This window comes from Papilio polytes, unplaced genomic scaffold, assembly GCF_000836215.1.
Source record: "Papilio polytes unplaced genomic scaffold, Ppol_1.0 DF824024.1, whole genome shotgun sequence".
In the NCBI taxonomy this organism is placed as follows: Eukaryota; Metazoa; Arthropoda; class Insecta; order Lepidoptera; family Papilionidae; genus Papilio; species Papilio polytes.
Genome location: NW_013525180.1, coordinates 1,902,319 through 1,920,942, shown reverse-complemented (window position 1 = coordinate 1,920,942; position 18,624 = coordinate 1,902,319). Strand labels below are relative to the sequence as shown.

The window sequence follows — 18,624 nt, the reverse complement described above, 5'->3', positions numbered from 1 at the left end:
CTTTATATAGGGGGGCTGGTCTTCCACTCAGGTGGGGGGTACAACAAAACGCTCAGCGAGCGCGTGGCCGCCGCCCTCCTCGTTAGGCATTCCGCACACGTTCCAAGTGCACACGTACACGCGGCCGACAGTCTGCCGGCTGTGCAAGAAGCTGCTGCGAGGACTGTTCAAGCAGGGCCTGCAGTGCGGCGACTGCCACTACAACGCCCACCGCAAGTGTCTACCCTTCGTGCCCAAAGACTGCGGCGCTGAGATACGAGACGCCCACAGTGCGTGTAAATAACTGTTATAGAAACTTTTGCTCGGAATGCTTCCATAGGACAATCTTTTTCTTTAATATTAGTAGATTTTTGTTAATTTACTAATATTTCCTTTAACCATTTTGACTCAGCTTTAAGCTTGTGCTAGGCTTTGGCTCACGATAGTAGTCGAATGGCCATTATGCTATTGGTGCTTAAAAATAAATTCATCACTCGGTTACAAAGATGTTAAGTGTGATATGTAATTAGAAGGGGCTTCTTGAATACGTTTATATCTTATCGATATTATTTCGGGTGATTCTTGCTTTTTTTATCACGCATGCTTTATTGATTAGGGGGTTCAATATAGTTGCAATATGTAATGCTTATTATTACGCTATTGAAAACAACATAAGTCTTTAAATCCGATATTTTGGTATAAATTAATCAAGCAAAAAAAACCCGAACCCATAAAAATCATTAAATTATTCAATGTCATTTCAAGGTCATATATTGCTTTAATGCCAAAATATGTTATAAAAACCTTAAGTATATAAATAGTACATAAAGATGTCTACATTCCCACAGGTGAGTACCAGGACAGCAGCACCGGGTCGGAGTTGTCGGAGAACGCGCGCCCTGACGAGGAGTCTGATGAAGGCGCTGATGGCGCTGCAGACGATGGAGACCACGAGGTATATGTCACTGAACTATAGTAAAATGAGATTTTGTAATTACACTTTTACGATTATAGTTTGACGTTAAAATTGTTTAGGTAAACGTATTCGGAAAAATTTTACCGTGGATGTACTGTAACTTTTATGTCATATCCAAAAAGTCTATATATGATAATTTTCAGGATAGTAATTTAATTTTTGTGCAGGTGTCGAGGCGTGGAGGAGGGCAAGAGGAGCCGCAGCGCGACACACTGCCAGACCGCTCTGCTAGCAGGCCCAGCAGGTGAGGGTGATGAATGTGGGGATGATGGTGATGGTTCTGTGCATCTTTAATCTCCGGCTTATTTAATCAGTTTTAATAGTAACAAATATACTATAAGTAGAGTTGTCAAATGGCTCGAGTCTCCCGAGTCTTCGACTCATTCAAGGCTCGAACCTCTTATAAAGGCTCGAGTCGGGGCTCGAGCCTTATTGCGAGGTTCGAGCTTCGACTCGAGTCCTAAATTTAAGACTCTAAGTCTTAAAGGCTCGAGCCTTGAATGAGCTCGAGCTCTTAAGGCTCAGTGGCTTCGACTCGGAGCTCGAGTTTCCGGCTCGGAGCTCAATTCTCACAACACTAGGTTATCTATACTAATAGCTCATTATAATGTACATTATACTAAACTTTATCTACACTCACCAATACAGCAGTTTTTCTCCATATTCCTTGGTAAAATGACTTGGTGATTTGCAGTTCATCATCTTCCCCGAGTGCCAACATCCCGCTGATGCGTATCGTACAGTCTGTGAAGCACACCAAGAAGAGGGAGGGCCAGTGGCTGAAGGAGGGCTGGATGGTGCACTTCACTAATAAGGATAAAACGGTAAGTCTCATGACACATCCAGCAACACATCTTTATGATTGAATAATAAAAAAAATCCTGGAAGAAAGTTTATAAATTTGAAGCTAACTAAACTACGATTCCTTATTGAGAGTGAACGAATCCAGTAATCAATAATTATGACAGAATTTAAATCATGATTGTTTCGTAAAGGGTTTTTGCCTCCTTTTATTATTATTAAAAAAAAAGAAAAGTGCAAAAGTAGGTTGATCACTGAATAAACGATTGGTCAAAGTGGTAAATGTATACTCTAACCAGGATTATAAATATAACGAATATATTTGCGCTTAGAAAGTGATGTAATAAACGCGATTGTAACGCCCCCAGACCAGTATTTCTATACAGTTAGGTTATAATTTAAGATAATTTTCAGATCAAACGTCACTACTGGCGACTGGACAGCAAGTCAATAACATTATTCACGTCGGAGCAAGGCACCAAGTACTACAAGGAGATACCTCTCAATGAGATCCTCGCCGTCGACACCGCGCGACAGCCGCACGCCGGTCAGTTTACAAACTAACGTATTTAATTAGTATAAATAAACGAATTGTTTCCTAATGAAAACAATTTTCGCCCGATACCTTATGCGTAAAAAAATAAAAAAAAGTTATTTAGTAGCCTTTGTATTCATTGAAACTATATTACATCTGTGACAAATACGAAATTTTCGAGAAATTTAATTATTTCTTTTTAAAAATTTGACTTTGATCCAAGGAAATCTTTATTCACCTCCTATTTTTACTGGTATTATGGATAAGAGATCAGAACAGACTCTTCGCAAACAAAATAGGACTTTATTCTATACTTACTCTTGGTACGGTAAGGCGTGCAAAGTGAAATTGAACCTTATTCCAATTGTGTAAAGTTCAATTTCATTTTCATTAACCGCTCTACCGTTCCGGTCTATATGATTGAACTCTTAAGGGTTTATTAGATAGTGGATGTACATGTTCTGCGTAGACGTGATGCACTGCTTCGAGCTGCGCACAGCCAACGTGGACTACATGGTGGGCGTGGACCCCGCGTGGGCGGGCGCGGCCGGCGCGGTGCCGCCCCCGCCCTCCGGCGTCGGCGCGTACCTCGCGCGCTCCTGGGAGACTGCGGTGCGACAGGCCCTCATGCCTGTCACACATCGCGCAGGTAACTTCTACCTACTACCTCCTACTGCCTTCTGTCACCTGTCATACATACATATCGTTAAGAAGAAAAGTTAGTACCGCGTTGCAGGATTGGCTCAACACTAGATTATCGACATGACGTCCCGTCCCTATTGACAGCTGTCAATGTCATGCAGAAGTTCTGTAATAGCGCGCCTTTCTGACGGGGTCAGTACTCTAGTTGTTGAAATTAATTACGCTAGTTACAATTATATGATTTGTTCAAAATACATACTTATGTAAAGAAATCAGAACACAACGCCATGCTCCATGCATGGTATGGAGCTTTATTCATGGTCTAATACATCTTCAATTATATTATCAAAATACTGCCTCACAACCATTGGTCACTAAATCCTCAATGAAAGAGATTTAATATGGATTACTCATAATAAATCTACAGTAAGATAGATTTTATAACACTGAATGGGACTCTTTGTGTTCGTTTTCATACTAAGTGATATTTGACCATGTGTTAGCGGAGGAGAGCGCGGGGGGCGCGGAGGCGGAGGAGGGCGGCGCGGAGGCGGAGGCGGGCGGCGGCGCGGGGCGGGCGGGGCGCGCGGCGGAGATGGCGCAGCTGTACCAGATCTACCCGGACGAGGTGCTCGGCTCAGGACAGTTCGGCATCGTGTATGGCGGCCTGCACCGCCGCACGCAGAGACCTGTCGCCATTAAGGTTATTACCACATCATTAGATTTAATCTTTCTAATGTTATAAATGCATAGTTTGTATGGATGGATCGATGGATGGATGGATAGATGTTTGTTAGAAGATACCTCACAAACAGCTGAACTGATCTTCCCGAAAGGCATAGGTGTAGAAAATAATCATTAAGAACACATACTACTATATCTTTTTAACCCTTAAAGCTAATTAACTTAATAAATCCACAGGTGATAGATAAACTTCGCTTCCCAACGAAACAAGAAGCACAGCTAAAGAACGAAGTAGCTATCCTCCAGAACTTGTCACATCCAGGCGTCGTCAACTTGGAGCGAATGTTCGAGACTCCTGAAAGGATATTCGTGGTGATGGAAAAACTGAAGGGAGATATGCTGGAGATGATACTCTCCCACGAAAAGGGTAGACTTACTGAAAGGATTACCAAGTTCTTAGTGGCACAGGTGGGTAACAGTTCTAATAATTACTAGATTCTATTCTGCTAATTTATTAAGTTAAAAAAACTATCGTCTTAACCATTTTTTGTCCCTTAAAAAAAAAAACAGTTTGTTACCCATTACATATTGCGTATGAACTTCTACGTACGTATACGCACCATAAAGTATAGAAACTCTCTTATCTCCTTTATCTATGTAAATTGTTGTCTATTCAAAAACAAAAAGAAGGATGAATAATGTATTTATGAACAGTCAAATTCAAATGAAATGTCAAATTCTACTTATAATTTCTCCTTTCAATTGTGTGTAACTATACAGGACACTAGAAAGTCGTATATCAACATCAACTTTTCTAACTTTCCAGATCTTGGTAGCACTAAAGCACTTACACGAGAAGAACATCGTGCACTGCGACCTGAAGCCGGAGAACGTGCTGCTGTCCTCAGATGACGAGTTCCCGCAGGTGAAGCTGTGCGACTTCGGCTTCGCCAGGATCATAGGGGAGAAGTCCTTCAGGAGATCTGTTGTTGGCACCCCAGCGTATCTTGGTTAGTATATTGAGTACAGCTTTACTACTGAGACTAAGCTTGTATAACATACTCGCATTCGCTCGCGACTCCGCGTGGAAATAAAAAAAAGTAAGTAGCCTATGTGATCTTCCAGACTATGGTCTACATTTATACACAATTTCATTAAGATTGGTTTAGTTGTTTTGGCTACAAACTCTTATAAACATCCATCTGGTCATCTAAACTTTCGTATTTATAATATAAGTGAGATAGCCACGCAGAAGAAAGACGTAAAGTGGTAAAAAATTCGTGTTTTTTCCAATTAGGGCGTTCCTTAAGCCTGATTAAACCCCTTTTCCCTCACACCATTATCTTATATGCATACGCTATGCATTGCATCTACAATTGTCTTTTTGTCAGCGGTCGCTTTGCAATTTCGGCGAATTCAGATGACCGGTAGCTCGTTTTTCACCTTATGATTTAAAAAAATGTTATTGTAAATTTTAGCCCCCGAAGTGCTGCGCAACAAGGGCTACAACAGGTCGCTGGACATGTGGTCTGTGGGCGTCATCGTGTACGTGTCTCTATCCGGCACCTTCCCCTTCAACGAGGATGAGGATATCAACGAGCAGATACAGAACGCGGCCTTCATGTACCCCCCCGCGCCATGGCGGGAGATCTCCGCTGAAGGTATACAAATGTCACTACAGCACCCTAACTACAATATTCACAACTGTTAGGTTTTTAATAATAAGTACAGATTTTTGAAAGCAAGGAAATTTGTTTTGTTGTATAATGACAAGTACCATTTCAATGTCGTATAGAAGTGTACACGGTGAAAAAAATCGAAGATGTATGTGAAATTACCATACACCGGGCCTAGTCTGGATCTGGGTCTGAAATAGGGTAGTATTGGGGACAAATGTACCTGATGTGACGACGACGTTTCACACATAGAGAGTAATATTAAATCCTATAATGTTTATCTTTTTTTTATAGCGATCGACTTGATCAACAACTTGCTGCAAGTGAAGCAGCGCAAGCGGCTGTCGGTGGACAAGTGCGCGGCGCACGCCTGGCTGCAGACGCGCGAGGCCTGGCTCGACCTGCGCGCGCTCGAGCACCGCGTCAGCGCGCGCTACCTCACACACCCCAGCGACGACGCGCGCTGGCAGTGACCCCGCACCCCGCGCGCGCACCCCGCACCCGCCCCGCACTGCGCCGCGTCAGTATCATACACACACACACACACAATACTTGACGGTAGTTCCGTGGGGGCACAAAAAAGTCCATAGAGAGGCTTGTTTAGTCGGTAACGGGACTCATGTTAGGTTAGGTGAATACTAATGAGCCTGAGCCCGACACACCAGGCATGTAGCTCCCATGTCTGACGGTGCTATAAAGCATTTTTCCCTCTATAAAAAAAAACACACACACACACAGACACACGCACACACACGCACTCACACACAGACACACACACACACACACACATATATTCGTTATTAATTAAATCTTATACGGGAAATTAATGAAAGGTACTTTTTTTAACCTCCACTTTATCTTGTCCAGGTCCAGCAAACCTGACGACGCGAAGAAATCCAGAACAATAAAACGCAGCTTGAAATTCATACTAGTGAAGATAAAAATGAGGCGTTAGGACACGCGTGTGACAAATCAGGCACTTATGTAAAATGCCTTTTAATTTTATTTTTAAAAATGTTATTTAATTTTATATTACTATTCAATTCATAACATTTATTTATTATTATGAAATAAAGGCATTTTATTAAACTCTAAAGGATGGTTCGGTTGCACTGCGGGTTACAGCCGCGCAACCGTATATATGGAACTTGTTTTTACATACATTATGTTTATTTAATTTTTAACTATTGACAAAGTTTATAGCAGCTTTAGTATATTTTATATTTTTAGAGATTTCAACATGAAAATAATTTGACATAATAATTAGTACTTAAGTAATGGTGAGATCTTATATGGTAACTAACTACATGGCAGGTAAGAAAATCTTTCCTGTCAATTCCATAGATATATAACCTATAGATCTGAAGCACAATATTAATGTTAAAAAGGCCTTTTAATTCTTTTGTTGGGGGCATTTTCTCCAGCGTTTTTATTTACAAAATGATTTATCGTAAATCGGCCATCAGTTATGTCTAACTTGTTTGGACCACTCTATCTATAGGTTATACATCTATGGTTATTTTCTTATATCGCTTCTTTAATCACATTTGTATATGTCTAGTCTATGAATACATACAAGGCCCTTTTCTTAAACATTCAAATAGTGTGATTCTTTACAATTATAACTAAATAATAACTTTATTTTTATATTTGTACGTTTTTTTTTGTAAAAAAGTTGATTTTAAAAGATTTTATAAACAAACAAATCAGTAATGTTATAAATGTAACAGGAATTATTTTTAAAATACTTTGGTAGTTTTAGACAACTTATTTAATTGATACTGTCGCTTTAAACTCAGAGCAACACTTCTCGTCCAGTCCCAGTTTGCGCGCCAATCTATCCATACTCCTAGTGACATTGACAGCTGTCAGCTAGGGACGTGACGTTTATGCAGATAATGTAGAATTGCGCCAATTCTACAGCACGGTACTAATTTTGTTCTTAACAGTAGTTAATTGTATGTTGTTTTTTTACTTTTATAACCACACGTTGCATTCGTTTGTGGAAAAGAAATTTTTTTAATACATATACAATTTTATTTAAAGTAGTTTCATGTTTAATAACAATCTACACTATTAAAATACATGCAAATTAAAACATGGTCAAATTCAATAGAAGTGACATATTTTATTTGCACATTCCATAGACTGATGCCACTTCTTGTCTTTGGATTTATTTTAGTTTGGTGTTTAAATTAAACAAACATGTCTGCTAAATATCTTTGTGATTACATTTACAAAGGTTTAGATTGATTTGTTATTTCTCATTTCCATTGAATTTGTTTGTAAGTGCCAAATACATGCCATTATAAAAGGCCTACTTACGTACACAGAAAAAATATATAAAGTTCATACAAGATAATAATTAAGCCATAATAATATAGGAATAAAATCTTTCTCTTTACTATACTTAACATTCCTTATAATAAAAATGTTTCAGGTCTTCCAAACTTATTTCTTAAATCTTCATAAATAATCCGATTTTATTCTCTTTCTAAGGCCATAAGTAGATAGTTGGGATTAAGATCTCTTTGACGGCCTAAGTAGATATAGATAGGTGAAATGCATTAGTATGTTTCCATTGCTGAAACATGTACAAAAACATCAAGGTTTTGTATGGCGATCGAAACATGTAATTTAAAAGTGACTTAATGTAAATGGAATAATCACAATTAACCTAATTCCGAAATACCGACTAGTTTAGTATCAAATTAATAAATTCAGATTGATGAAATGGCATATAAAAGGTGTTTCTTTTTTATTTAAAAAATTTAATTACATTATCGAAGTGTCAAAGAATATTTCAACTTGGAACTATTTTTTTTTAATAAAAAACTAAGCGTCACAAAAATATAAAAATGGCATAGTGTTTGAAATTTTGTCATTTCATCAATCAGACTTTTACGTATACATTAGTCATACTTAAGATTTGATAATTAGAAAACTTTATCATAATAATTTATACATATTATATTCAAATCATGGTAAACTATATTTTTTACAGATTTTTTGACAGTGAAAATAGTGCCAACATATGAAATATTTTTAAAGTGTTTTTTTATATAATTGTTTACGGCATTGTACAGGTAGAAATTATACCGATGCCAAGTTGTATTTAATTTAAGAGGGATAGTGTTGTTTTTTTAACTATTTTGTACAAGAAAAAGAGAAGTATTTAGACAGATTTAAATTATTTACTTACATAAATATGATAAAAATGTATACTATATTTTTTTAGTTTGCAGTTTCTGTTAATAAGTTCTGTGATTTTTTTTTATATTTAATAATACTTTGCAATGCAAGCTTCCAATTACTGTGATCTCTTTTTTAATGCAAAATATTTTGACATTTTATAAATTAAGTTTTTTTATTCAATGAAAACAGTTCGATTTTTGTAAGTATACATACATACTCGTTTAAAATGTATAATTTAAGTATTTTTTTATTATAATTTTTACAATGTCTGTGCGTAATCTAATCTAATAGTCATTTTAGCTGTCTTTTAAGATTAGGTATTTAAGAATCTACAGAAAAAAACCATACAAATCCTTACAAAACAACTTTAAAAGCTTTCCGAAGCTTTTGTTCTCTCTTTCCTTCATAGTATTACTCTCTCTTTCGCCTTTTAATAAATTATAGAGTTTAAATATTTGGACCAACCACATACATAGTTCATTAGTGCGACAAGCTTATCTGACCCGAGAGCGCTGCTCGGGGTGAGCTCTATCAGAATCTACATAAAACTTACATAGACATAGAAGATTTTAGACAAGATACAGTTCGACATGGATTTTGTTACACTTTTTTGACAGTAAAGTGGCGCTAGTGAGCTATAATAATTTAATTCGCTCGGGTCGGATAACTTTGTTGATATATATCTGTGGAATCCTAGTAACATGCGAGATTATATTTGTCGTTAAGCTTAGATGTTGACGTAGTTTGTGAAATCACAAAAATAATGTTTAACATTTGTAATTAATGTGAATTAAAAATGTTTTAACAAGGAACTGTGTATCTGTAATGCAAAAAGCTATAAAAGTGACATATTTAAACAAAAAAAATAGTTATTATTTATGAACAGTCACAAGAAAATGCTATTGAAAATTAAAAGAAACAAAATCAGTTTTTAATTTATTGCAGTCTTTTACTTTTTGACCGACTTCCCAAAAGAAGGAGGTACTCAATTCGTCGATATATTTTTTTTATGTGTGTTACGGCATAACTCCGCCGCTAGTAGACCGATTTTGATAATTCTTTTTTTATCCGAAAGGTAATGCTTGCAGGTGGGTCCCATTTTTGTTTGAGCTACAATAAGGGAGGTTTACTATTTTCAAGGAGTTATTTCGTTACTTTTTTGAGAATATTATGTTTTTAGTGTGTTTTGTTTGGAAGTCGGTTTTGTTTTTTTATTATTTACAATTAAATAAGATACACAGTTCCGAAGGACTGAATTCATAGGACAATGGTATTCACGTACTTATCTCTATCCATAAAATCTAAAGTATAAAAATTCACAAAATAACTTCTTTAGCATTTGAAATCATTACTAAAATTTCGATAAAACTCTTTTTTTTTTAACCATCGAAATGGAACTTAAAAATGTTCCTTTACGAGTACTATGTTCTATGATTCAGTCCTTCTCCTTAATGTAAGTTAAATGACTTAAGTTTACAAGATCAATGTATCACAAATTATATCATTAATAAACTTATTTAATGTTTTACATATTTTTATTCATTTCTTCTAACATTCTTACAAGTAATCAAGTAGAAATTATTCAATGCGCATAGACTGCTGGAAAGAAAAGGAACGTGTAGGAATAACCGTGGATTCCCACTATCTACATACAATTTATTTTATAGACATCTAGCTGTTTCCGTGCGACTTCATCCGCCTAAAATTATGAAAATTTTATTTTGTTGTTAACATGTGTCTTCTTCTTCTTCTTCTTCTTTTAATGTTTAGTGGACCCCATCGTTATTTCGATGATTTCGCCAACGTCAAGGTTGAAGATAATTGAAAGTATATAAAACGAGACTAAAATTTTGAGTAGCAGTTAACTAGATAGACGGAATCCAGTGTGATTGACAAATGACCGGTAGCTGATGATATCAATCGAGGCACTGTAATAGGACAACACAAATGTTACTATACTACACACTAAATACAAAATTTATATATTTTTATTACAATTTAATATTATTGGAAATTAAAAATTTAAATAAAACCTTCACCAGGGGGCTGTAAACTAAGGTTAGCAAGAATGGAATATTAATGGGTCTAGGAATTTGGGTAGGAAGAATATCATATAAGTGAACTTTAAGTTTCGGACAATTAAAAAATATATGTTCTAAGGATCCCTCATCCAAACCGCACTCACACAAGGAATGATCATAAATACGAATTTTGGCAAGAAATACTGGGGTGGCGACAAAACCCAGACGTAGGCGAGTAATTACAGAAATTGTGCCTTTATTGAAGTTCCCATGTTTCAGATACCAGGGTTTGGATGGAATACAAGGTTGAATAGATCCATAATTACATGTGTCAAATTATCAATTGCAAGTGTCAAAATAACATGACATGACAAGACAAACCTTAGCAATCTTTATTTCTTGATGTTGGCAGCGACTTATGCTCTCTTTCCCATATAAGGGTTTTTATTCAAAATATTTACCCCCTAAGTTTAATGGCGTGAAATATAAAGCCTAAAGAGTGACGTAAGTGTAGGGCTTTTTATTAAAAAAAAGAATTATTCAAAAATACACTGTAGTTGCTGGCATATTAGGCAACAAAGAAGTGTGTGTTTACGCTTTATTATAATAGTATAGACACATAAAAGAAAACGGCAATATGTGTTGTATAAGTGGAAATCTTTAAATCTGTATTTATCTTTACGGTGACGAGGATTGTACGCCTCGGTTCACTTTGACATGAGCACAGAGCGAATAATAATACTACTCGCTTTCAGAAGTAAGCAACCTTTGTTCAATAAAATTTACTGATGTATTAAAATTAATTTTGTTATGTCCCGTCTAAAAAATATAATACCAATGCATTGGAACAACGTTTAGTATGTACGTATATATTGCCCTCTAATCGTTAAAATTAGAGGAAAATATAAAATATTGTATGCCTACAACATGTATTGTAACTGATCACAATACTAACTCAAAAGACCAACTTACCAATGTAAAATTTCGGTACCGAAAATAAAAACGGAGTCGCAATGGAACGTTTTCATAAAAAACGTACCAAAATTTTGTACCCCTGACGTAACTGTCTGGCACAACCATGTCGTTAGTAACATCACAGTTCACAACTAAGAACATGTAAAGAGACAACAACTTTAAAATGTTATTATTCGTATTTCTACCGCTCTTAGTGGCTACAGAATGGGTCGAAATAACACAGAACTATCGGAAAGAATACAAACCAACGCGACATGATACCAACAGCAAAAATATTTACAGCAATAATTCAATTCTAGAGCATCAATGGAGTAAAGGATATGTACATAGAATTAATAATCCGAGCATCAAAAGAATACAAACTAATGAACGAAAAAGTTCAAATATAGAAAGATATCCATATAAAGATTTCATTTCTACAGAAGAATCGGAACACAATTCTCAAATCAGGAATCTGGAAATATTCCATGATAATGCTTATCAAGTGTCTATATTAAATCAACGTACAACAAATGGAAACAAACACGAAAGTTCAAAAGTATCGGAGACGAAGACAATCAATACTAAAATAAGACCTGATACAAATGAAAAAGACAACAAGCAAAGTGTAGAAAATACAAAAGTGTTTCAAAATAATATTGAAAAAGGAAATGTTGGCAATAATGAAGAAAGTTTTTTTAATACTGAAACTACACCATGTCCAGATGTAGTTACCAATTTCGAACGAAACGATGTTAAAAATAAAAGCAACAAACAAAACCACACCTTAAATCGAGAGGAGAAAATTAAAACAAAAACGAGTGCAATGGAAACGCTTGTTAAATTTCTTAAAGTGGTTTCGCAAACTATAAAACTCGGCACACGAAGAACATTTAAAAGTAAATTAAGATATTTAGAAGATCTGAGAGACTCTTTATTAGCGGATATAGGTAAATAATATTTAGTTTTAAAGTTTTAACTGGGTTTTTAAATGCTACACGTAGTCAGAACTTTTGTTTTATGACTTTTTTTTCGACTAGGAGACGAAGAGACTCGCTCTTTACATTCAAGGTAAATCTCTTAACATGCTTCTCTTTCGCTTGAAGTTTTGTACGCACTCATAATAGTTACACACTGATACGTTATTTTTTGTTATAAACAAGAAAAACGTGAGAAACTAAATATGTAACAAACACCAGTGCCAGAAGTTATTGTTACCCTAATATTGTTTTTTTTTTTATATCTGTAGACACTCGCATTGAATCCGCATTTCCTGATGATGATGAACGCCGGCAGCGTAGAGCCGCGGGGGTGTCTCGAGGTCATGTTGAGTTCCCCTCCTCTGAGAGCGCTCTCATGACTATTTCTTTCCTGACCTTTGCTGTCTTTCTCATCAAACTGGTCTTGGTGCGTAGTATCTGAATTTTCTTTTTCGTGTAAATGTGTTAATATTATAAATGCGAAAGTTTGTGGCCTAAACCAAGCCTAAAAACTGCAGAACGGACCTCTATGAAAGCATAAATGTAGAGGATAGTTTGGAAGAAATTTTGTTTTGAAGTTGCGGGCGAAAGCTAGTATAGTTTTCATTTTTTTTTATAGCAAGTAATCCACACATACAAGGCTAAAACGATGATGGTGACACCTGCGGTCGTAGCAACAGTTGGGCGAGCGGTCTTCAAAAAATCAACACACAATTAACAATTCTTTGTACTTTTAGTATGCAAAAACTACTTTTTTATTATGCTGTTACTAATAATTTTGATGTAATAAGATACTACTATTTAAACATAAATAAAGATATTACGTTGTGAGCATTTTTTTTATTTTGTGGAAGGAGAAGGCTCCCTCTTCTCTCTCTGCATCGTTTTCTTATTCCTCAGGGTTTTTCGAATCCTGATGTTTCGAAGGATATTTCTCCACTCTTTGCTATTCTCGCTAGTTTTTAATGTGATCAGTATTAGTAAAACTATATTTTTCCGAATAGCTTAAATAATCGCGTATAATTTAAATAGAGTAATAAATCTAACAGTTTGTAAAGTGTGATGTGATGCGCTTAATATAATGTTCGAGTATCCGAACGAATATCTAAAACCGCGGGAAATTTGACGTATAACAGATGTTTATACGTCAAAATCAAAACCAAGTAGTAAAGTAATACGCTACAAGCTTTTACTCTAGTTTTATACTTAGAAATGAGTTGAAATTAATTTGTATTTTAATTAAATATTCCTGATCATGGTTTTGCAAAATACAGGAAAATTTAGGGCAGAGAGAAGTGATAACAAAAAGGATGCTGGTCCATCCACACAATCCAGGTTCCCATAACTATTTTTTCAATTACTAGTAATTGCTGATAAACAAACTTCTGTTTATATGTGTTTTATGTACTTCAGGGAAGAATCTTCAGAATATCGAATTCGTACAGCTGTTGATAACGATAGAATTGACTCTAAATATGGGTTCGAAAGAGTACGTGATACAAAAGAACGCACTGGCTACCTCATTAACATGCACACTGTAAGTATCCCAGAATACGTAGGACCTGTAATTCAATCATTCCATTTTGAGTTTTTAATAAAAATGTATATTGAAGTGACAGATGTAGATAGACTATTATTGTTGTTATTTTTCACATCACTGTTTTATCTAAGTAATTAGTACTATGCTTTAACTTAATTATATAAAAATAAATCAATAGTGTTTTTTTGTTTTAGGCTGAAATATTGGATGAAGATAAAAGACTGGTTTCAGCTATGGACTATTATTTTATTGAAATGGATGGCTCTCGTTTCAAAGTGTCCCTTATGTTTCAACCTTACTTCCTTATTCTATCAAGAAAAGAATGTGAACAGGAAGTTATTCAGTATTTGTCGAAAAAGTATGCAGGAACTTTACATAAAATAGATATTGTTGAGAAGGAAGATTTGGACTTGGTATGTTTTATGTAATATGTTTGTTAATAAAGTGCCCTGATATCATCATCAATCTTTTTATAGCTACTGCTGGACATTGGCCTTTAAGACTTCCATAATATGCATTCACCCTCCATCCACAACTTCTTGCTGTGCACAATAAGTTCCAAGTCCACATGGCGAGAGAATACAGTATGCTCTAGGTCTCCTTATTGTCTTTACTCTAGGATACACAAATTGAATACTTTTTCCAGCTTAACCATCTGTCAGGCCTAAAGCAGCGTTACATTAAGCTCTCATTTATGTCACAAAATGAATTAACGAAAGTTAGAAGAGAGATACTGACTGCTGTAAATAAAAACAAAGAGAGAGAGAAGAAAGATGCCATTTATTCAGAAATGTTAACTAATGCTTTAACCAGTGCTGCAGCTATCGAGCATGCTAAGAAAATAACAGATCATATGGAGAATATTGTTGATATCAGGTATTATTATTAAAATATCATACTAGTTATTGCTTGTGACTTTGTGTGATATTTCCAAAATAATAAAAAAACATAGCCTATGTCACTCACTGATAACATAGCTTTTTAATGGTGAAAGAATTATTGTAGTCAGCCCAGTAGTTTTTGAGTTATTTCAATAAATATAAAAATACAAATCATTCGTCTACATAATATTAGTATAGATAATTATAAAGAAAAGATTTGTAATTTTGTATGTATTGAAATAACTCAAAAACTACTGGGTTAACAAAAGCTGTTTTTATATGATACCACAAATACTTAGTATTATAAATGGATAGATGGATGTATAAATACTGTGCCGACCCTAAGGTAACAGTGCAGGTTGATATTGCACTTTAGTATATTATTGAAATGTACATTTTATTTGTGTTTGTAGGGAACATGATGTGCCATTTCACGTAAGAGTTTCAATAGACATGAAGATATTTTGCGGTACTTGGTATACAGTGAAAAGTCGTGGTACTGAAACACCAATATTTACAAGAAGAGATGATATAATAGAACGACCTGATCCTATTGTTTTGGCTTTCGATATTGAGACAACGAAGTTACCACTGAAGTTCCCGGACTCACAGACAGATCAAATAATGATGATTTCATATATGATTGATGGACAAGGATATTTGATAACTAATAGAGAGATTATTTCCACTGATGTTGAAGATTTTGAATATACACCAAAACCAGAGTTTGAAGGGTAATGTTTTTTTTTATTTTTTTTTTATAACATAAGGTGGCAAACGAGCCAGCAGCCACCTGAAACCGCCAAAATGGCGAAGGGACCGCTGCCCATAGACATCCGCAATTGCAGATGCGTTGCCTACCCTTATACGACGGAGGAGGAGACGCACATAAAGAGGATATTTCCCCTTCCTATGCATCTCCTCCGCCGTCAAATCCACTTCCTCTTCCCAACCTCTTCTTATAAGGAAAGGGTGGTCAAGAGAAAGGGACTTAAATTAGGCCTCTGGCACCACACTCATCAGACGAAACACGGAATTGCTTCCATTTCACGCCTGTCTTCTGTATGGTCGTGGTATTACACCGGGCGTGCCGCCCCTGCAGTGCTAAGATGTTAAAGCGGTCACTACCACTGTCAAATCCAAAACCACTGTCAAAAACTGTAATTTCTGTCCTTATAACTTTATTGTTTATATACTTTATAGATTAAAGTAGTATAATAGCGTTGTTTTGTTTGTTTTTCAGTCAATTCATAATATTCAATGAGGTAAATGAACTGGCTCTCATACAAAAGTTTTTTGACCACATCATGGATGTTAAACCGCACATATTTGTCACATACAATGGTAAGTTTAAGAAAGATATACTGATATTTTTTGTTATTAACAAATAAGATATACAGAAATTCATAGAAGATAATTTTCTAGTAATATTTTCAAGACTATCGTATGGGAAAATATAGTTATGTCTACAATAAAACATTTTAAATTCAAATTGACTAATCATATTAAATGAAAAAAAATCTTTATAAGTTTGTTTAGGTATTTTCAGCGCGATTTTTTTATTTGAATTGAAATAATTATATTAAAATGTTCTAATAACGTTACGTTATTTTAAAAATGAAGTAAAAAAAACAAATGAAATGCTATTTTCCTCTATAAAGGTGATTTCTTTGACTGGCCGTTTGTGGAAACGCGTGCGGCAGCGCTTGGCCTCGACATGAAGCAGGAGATCGGCTTCAGCAAGCTCTCCGCTAGAGACGGCACCTACGGCTGCAGACCTGCCATGCATATGGACTGTTTGTGGTAAGTAAATAACTCACATTCTAACATTCATTGTACCGAAACAGCTATTTAAAAATGTTCTTGTGATTTTTTATCATAATAATCGGACGGATAATGTTTTTTATATTTGTGTGTCTATGTGTGTGTGTGTGTCTGTGTGTGTGTGTTTGTTATTCTTACATGTATTTAATGCGGAAATTAAGCATTTAGGTGTCAATAGTATGGAAGGCCAATTTATTAGATAGTTTAATAAAATAGTAAAAGCAATAATCTTATAATGACCAGGATGCAGTTTTAACGCCGTCAAATGCTTCGACGTGTAACGCCCCTATATAACCAGCGCCCTGGGCTAGTGCCTAACGGGCGCCCTGGGCTAGACCATAAGCCTATCAATGGACGAATGTACGTCTTGTAATTCTGAAGAGATAAGTTTTTGATAGTTAAAACTTTATTTGCAGTTGGGTGAAGCGAGACTCGTATTTGCCTGTGGGTTCTCAGGGTCTGAAGGCGGTGGCGAAGGCGAAACTGCGCTATGACCCCGTGGAACTCGACCCTGAGGATATGTGCAGAATGGCGGCGGAACAACCACAGGTATAAATACCTGATAATGTCACGAATAATAGATGTAAACATCTTAGTAATATTCTAAATGTGAAAGTTTGGATGGATGGATGTTTGTTATTGTTTGTTACCTAAACAGCTGTACGGATCTCGATGAAATTTGGCATTGATGAAGAGATTATCCAGATTATCTGAAAAAAAAAAACAGGGAACTTACTTTTTTTTCCTAAGTCCACGCGGACAAATTCGCGGGCGAAAACTATTATTTCCTTCAACCCTACGTAACTTTTCGGCGCTAAATATTACTATGATGGGTGTAGGGTAGTGTTTTTAATAGTTATAAGAAACCACTACGAATCACTATTCGCAAAATTGTGACGCCCCTGTCTCAGACGCCCTGGGCGGTCGCACAACCGCGCCCTGGGCGGTTACTAAGCTAACGATGGTACATAGGTTATTTAAATGGTAAGCAGTTATTTGTTTATTTCAGGTGCTATCGAACTATTCAGTATCAGATGCGGTGGCTACATACTATCTCTATATGAAGTATGTACATCCATTTATTTTTGCCCTTTGTACTATCATTCCTTTGGAGCCTGATGAGGTAAGTCATTCAATGAAAAGATATTTTTTAATACTTAATTTATTTTTTACTTATAAAAATATTTCTATGCATTATGGTCACTTTAAGTTATATTAATTTCAGTATTGTTAAAATACATCGCATTTTGTTACTAGTATTTTATCTTGGGTCTGAATATTTTCTAATAAATGTAATTGAAATTTTAAAATCACTCCTATAAATGTACAGAAAAACGAATCTTTCCACTTTATATTGGTTTACTGTATTAAAAAGTAAATAATTTCAGGTATTACGTAAAGGCTCCGGCACGTTATGTGAATCTTTACTAATGGTGGAAGCATTCCATGCGAATATCGTATTCCCAAACAAACAAGTTGAGGAACTGAATAAGCTGACCACGGACGGACATGTGTTGGAATCCGAGACATATGTAGGTGGACATGTAGAGGCATTGGAATCTGGTAATATTAATGGACATATTAAAATGAAATTGAAATGGTCAATCTATACTATTATAGTAAAGCGTAAACACACACTTTGTTGCCTAAGATCTCAGCAATTACAGCATATTTTTGAATAATTATTTTTTCTAATAAAAAGCCCTACACTTGCGTCACGCTTTAGCCTATATATTTTAACACCATTAAACTTAGGGGGTAAATATTTTGGATAAAAACTCTAATGTGGGAAAGAGACCATAAGTTGCTGCCAACATCAAGGAAGCAAGATTGCCATCATGTCATTTGACATTTGTAATTGATAATTTGACAAATGTAAACAATAAAATAAAATTTTCATAATTTCATGCGGATGAAGTCGCACGGGAACAGCTAG

At 35.5% G+C, this 18,624-nt stretch overlaps 3 protein-coding genes and 1 long non-coding RNA gene across 6 annotated transcripts in view; 3 read left to right on the top strand and 1 right to left on the bottom strand.

Moving 5' to 3' along the window:
* LOC106101077 (serine/threonine-protein kinase D1) overlaps positions 1-6,938 on the top strand; it is a 41,924-nt gene extending 34,986 nt beyond the window's left edge. Inside the window, exons 6-17 of one of the 3 annotated variants that reach the window (XM_013280178.1) lie at positions 32-275; positions 828-934; positions 1,123-1,199; positions 1,650-1,779; positions 2,171-2,303; positions 2,761-2,940; positions 3,437-3,636; positions 3,855-4,085; positions 4,444-4,627; positions 5,096-5,278; positions 5,588-5,813; positions 6,161-6,938. In XM_013280178.1, the coding sequence (XP_013135632.1) occupies positions 32-275; positions 828-934; positions 1,123-1,199; positions 1,650-1,779; positions 2,171-2,303; positions 2,761-2,940; positions 3,437-3,636; positions 3,855-4,085; positions 4,444-4,627; positions 5,096-5,278; positions 5,588-5,766 (1,848 nt within the window). In that variant the 3' untranslated portion in view covers positions 5,767-5,813; positions 6,161-6,938. Of the gene's footprint in view, positions 1-10; positions 276-827; positions 935-1,122; positions 1,200-1,649; positions 1,780-2,170; positions 2,304-2,760; positions 2,941-3,436; positions 3,637-3,854; positions 4,086-4,443; positions 4,628-5,095; positions 5,279-5,587; positions 5,814-6,160 lie in introns of all 3 variants that reach the window. The other 2 variants (XM_013280177.1, XM_013280176.1) reach the window with 2 other exon arrangements.
* Positions 6,939-10,004: 3,066 nt separating this feature from the next.
* On the bottom strand, positions 10,005-10,835 carry LOC106100992. Its single transcript, XR_001225479.1, has 2 exons — positions 10,674-10,835; positions 10,005-10,416 (listed from the first exon to the last, which is right to left on the bottom strand). It is a non-coding gene; the product is annotated as an uncharacterized LOC106100992 (long non-coding RNA).
* A 789-nt stretch (positions 10,836-11,624) lies between these two features.
* On the top strand, positions 11,625-13,161 carry LOC106100930. The gene is made up of 3 exons (XM_013279995.1): positions 11,625-12,413; positions 12,713-12,870; positions 13,063-13,161. The coding sequence occupies exons 1-3, from the start codon at positions 11,648-11,650 to the stop codon at positions 13,159-13,161; spliced, it is 1,023 nt and encodes a 340-aa protein (XP_013135449.1). The 5' UTR covers positions 11,625-11,647.
* A 434-nt stretch (positions 13,162-13,595) lies between these two features.
* Positions 13,596-18,624, top strand: part of LOC106101138 (DNA polymerase epsilon catalytic subunit A) — a 26,764-nt gene continuing 21,735 nt past the window's right edge. Inside the window, exons 1-10 of the mRNA XM_013280266.1 lie at positions 13,596-13,778; positions 13,857-13,980; positions 14,178-14,396; positions 14,630-14,859; positions 15,278-15,598; positions 16,108-16,208; positions 16,526-16,667; positions 17,105-17,237; positions 17,698-17,811; positions 18,077-18,251. Of these exons, the coding sequence (XP_013135720.1) occupies positions 13,699-13,778; positions 13,857-13,980; positions 14,178-14,396; positions 14,630-14,859; positions 15,278-15,598; positions 16,108-16,208; positions 16,526-16,667; positions 17,105-17,237; positions 17,698-17,811; positions 18,077-18,251 (1,639 nt within the window). The 5' untranslated portion in view covers positions 13,596-13,698. The remainder of the gene's footprint in view (positions 13,779-13,856; positions 13,981-14,177; positions 14,397-14,629; positions 14,860-15,277; positions 15,599-16,107; positions 16,209-16,525; positions 16,668-17,104; positions 17,238-17,697; positions 17,812-18,076; positions 18,252-18,624) is intronic.

Excerpts from the sequence above, each read along its gene's own strand:
- LOC106100930 (XM_013279995.1), top strand. The coding sequence starts at position 11,648 with ATGTTATTATTCGTATTTCTACCGCTCTTAGTGGCTACAGAATGGGTC. Across the intron at positions 12,414-12,712 it reads CTCTTTATTAGCGGATATAG|ACACTCGCATTGAATCCGCA; the intron begins GTAAATAATATT and ends TTATATCTGTAG. Across the intron at positions 12,871-13,062 it reads TTCTCATCAAACTGGTCTTG|CAAGTAATCCACACATACAA; the intron begins GTGCGTAGTATC and ends TTTTTTTTATAG.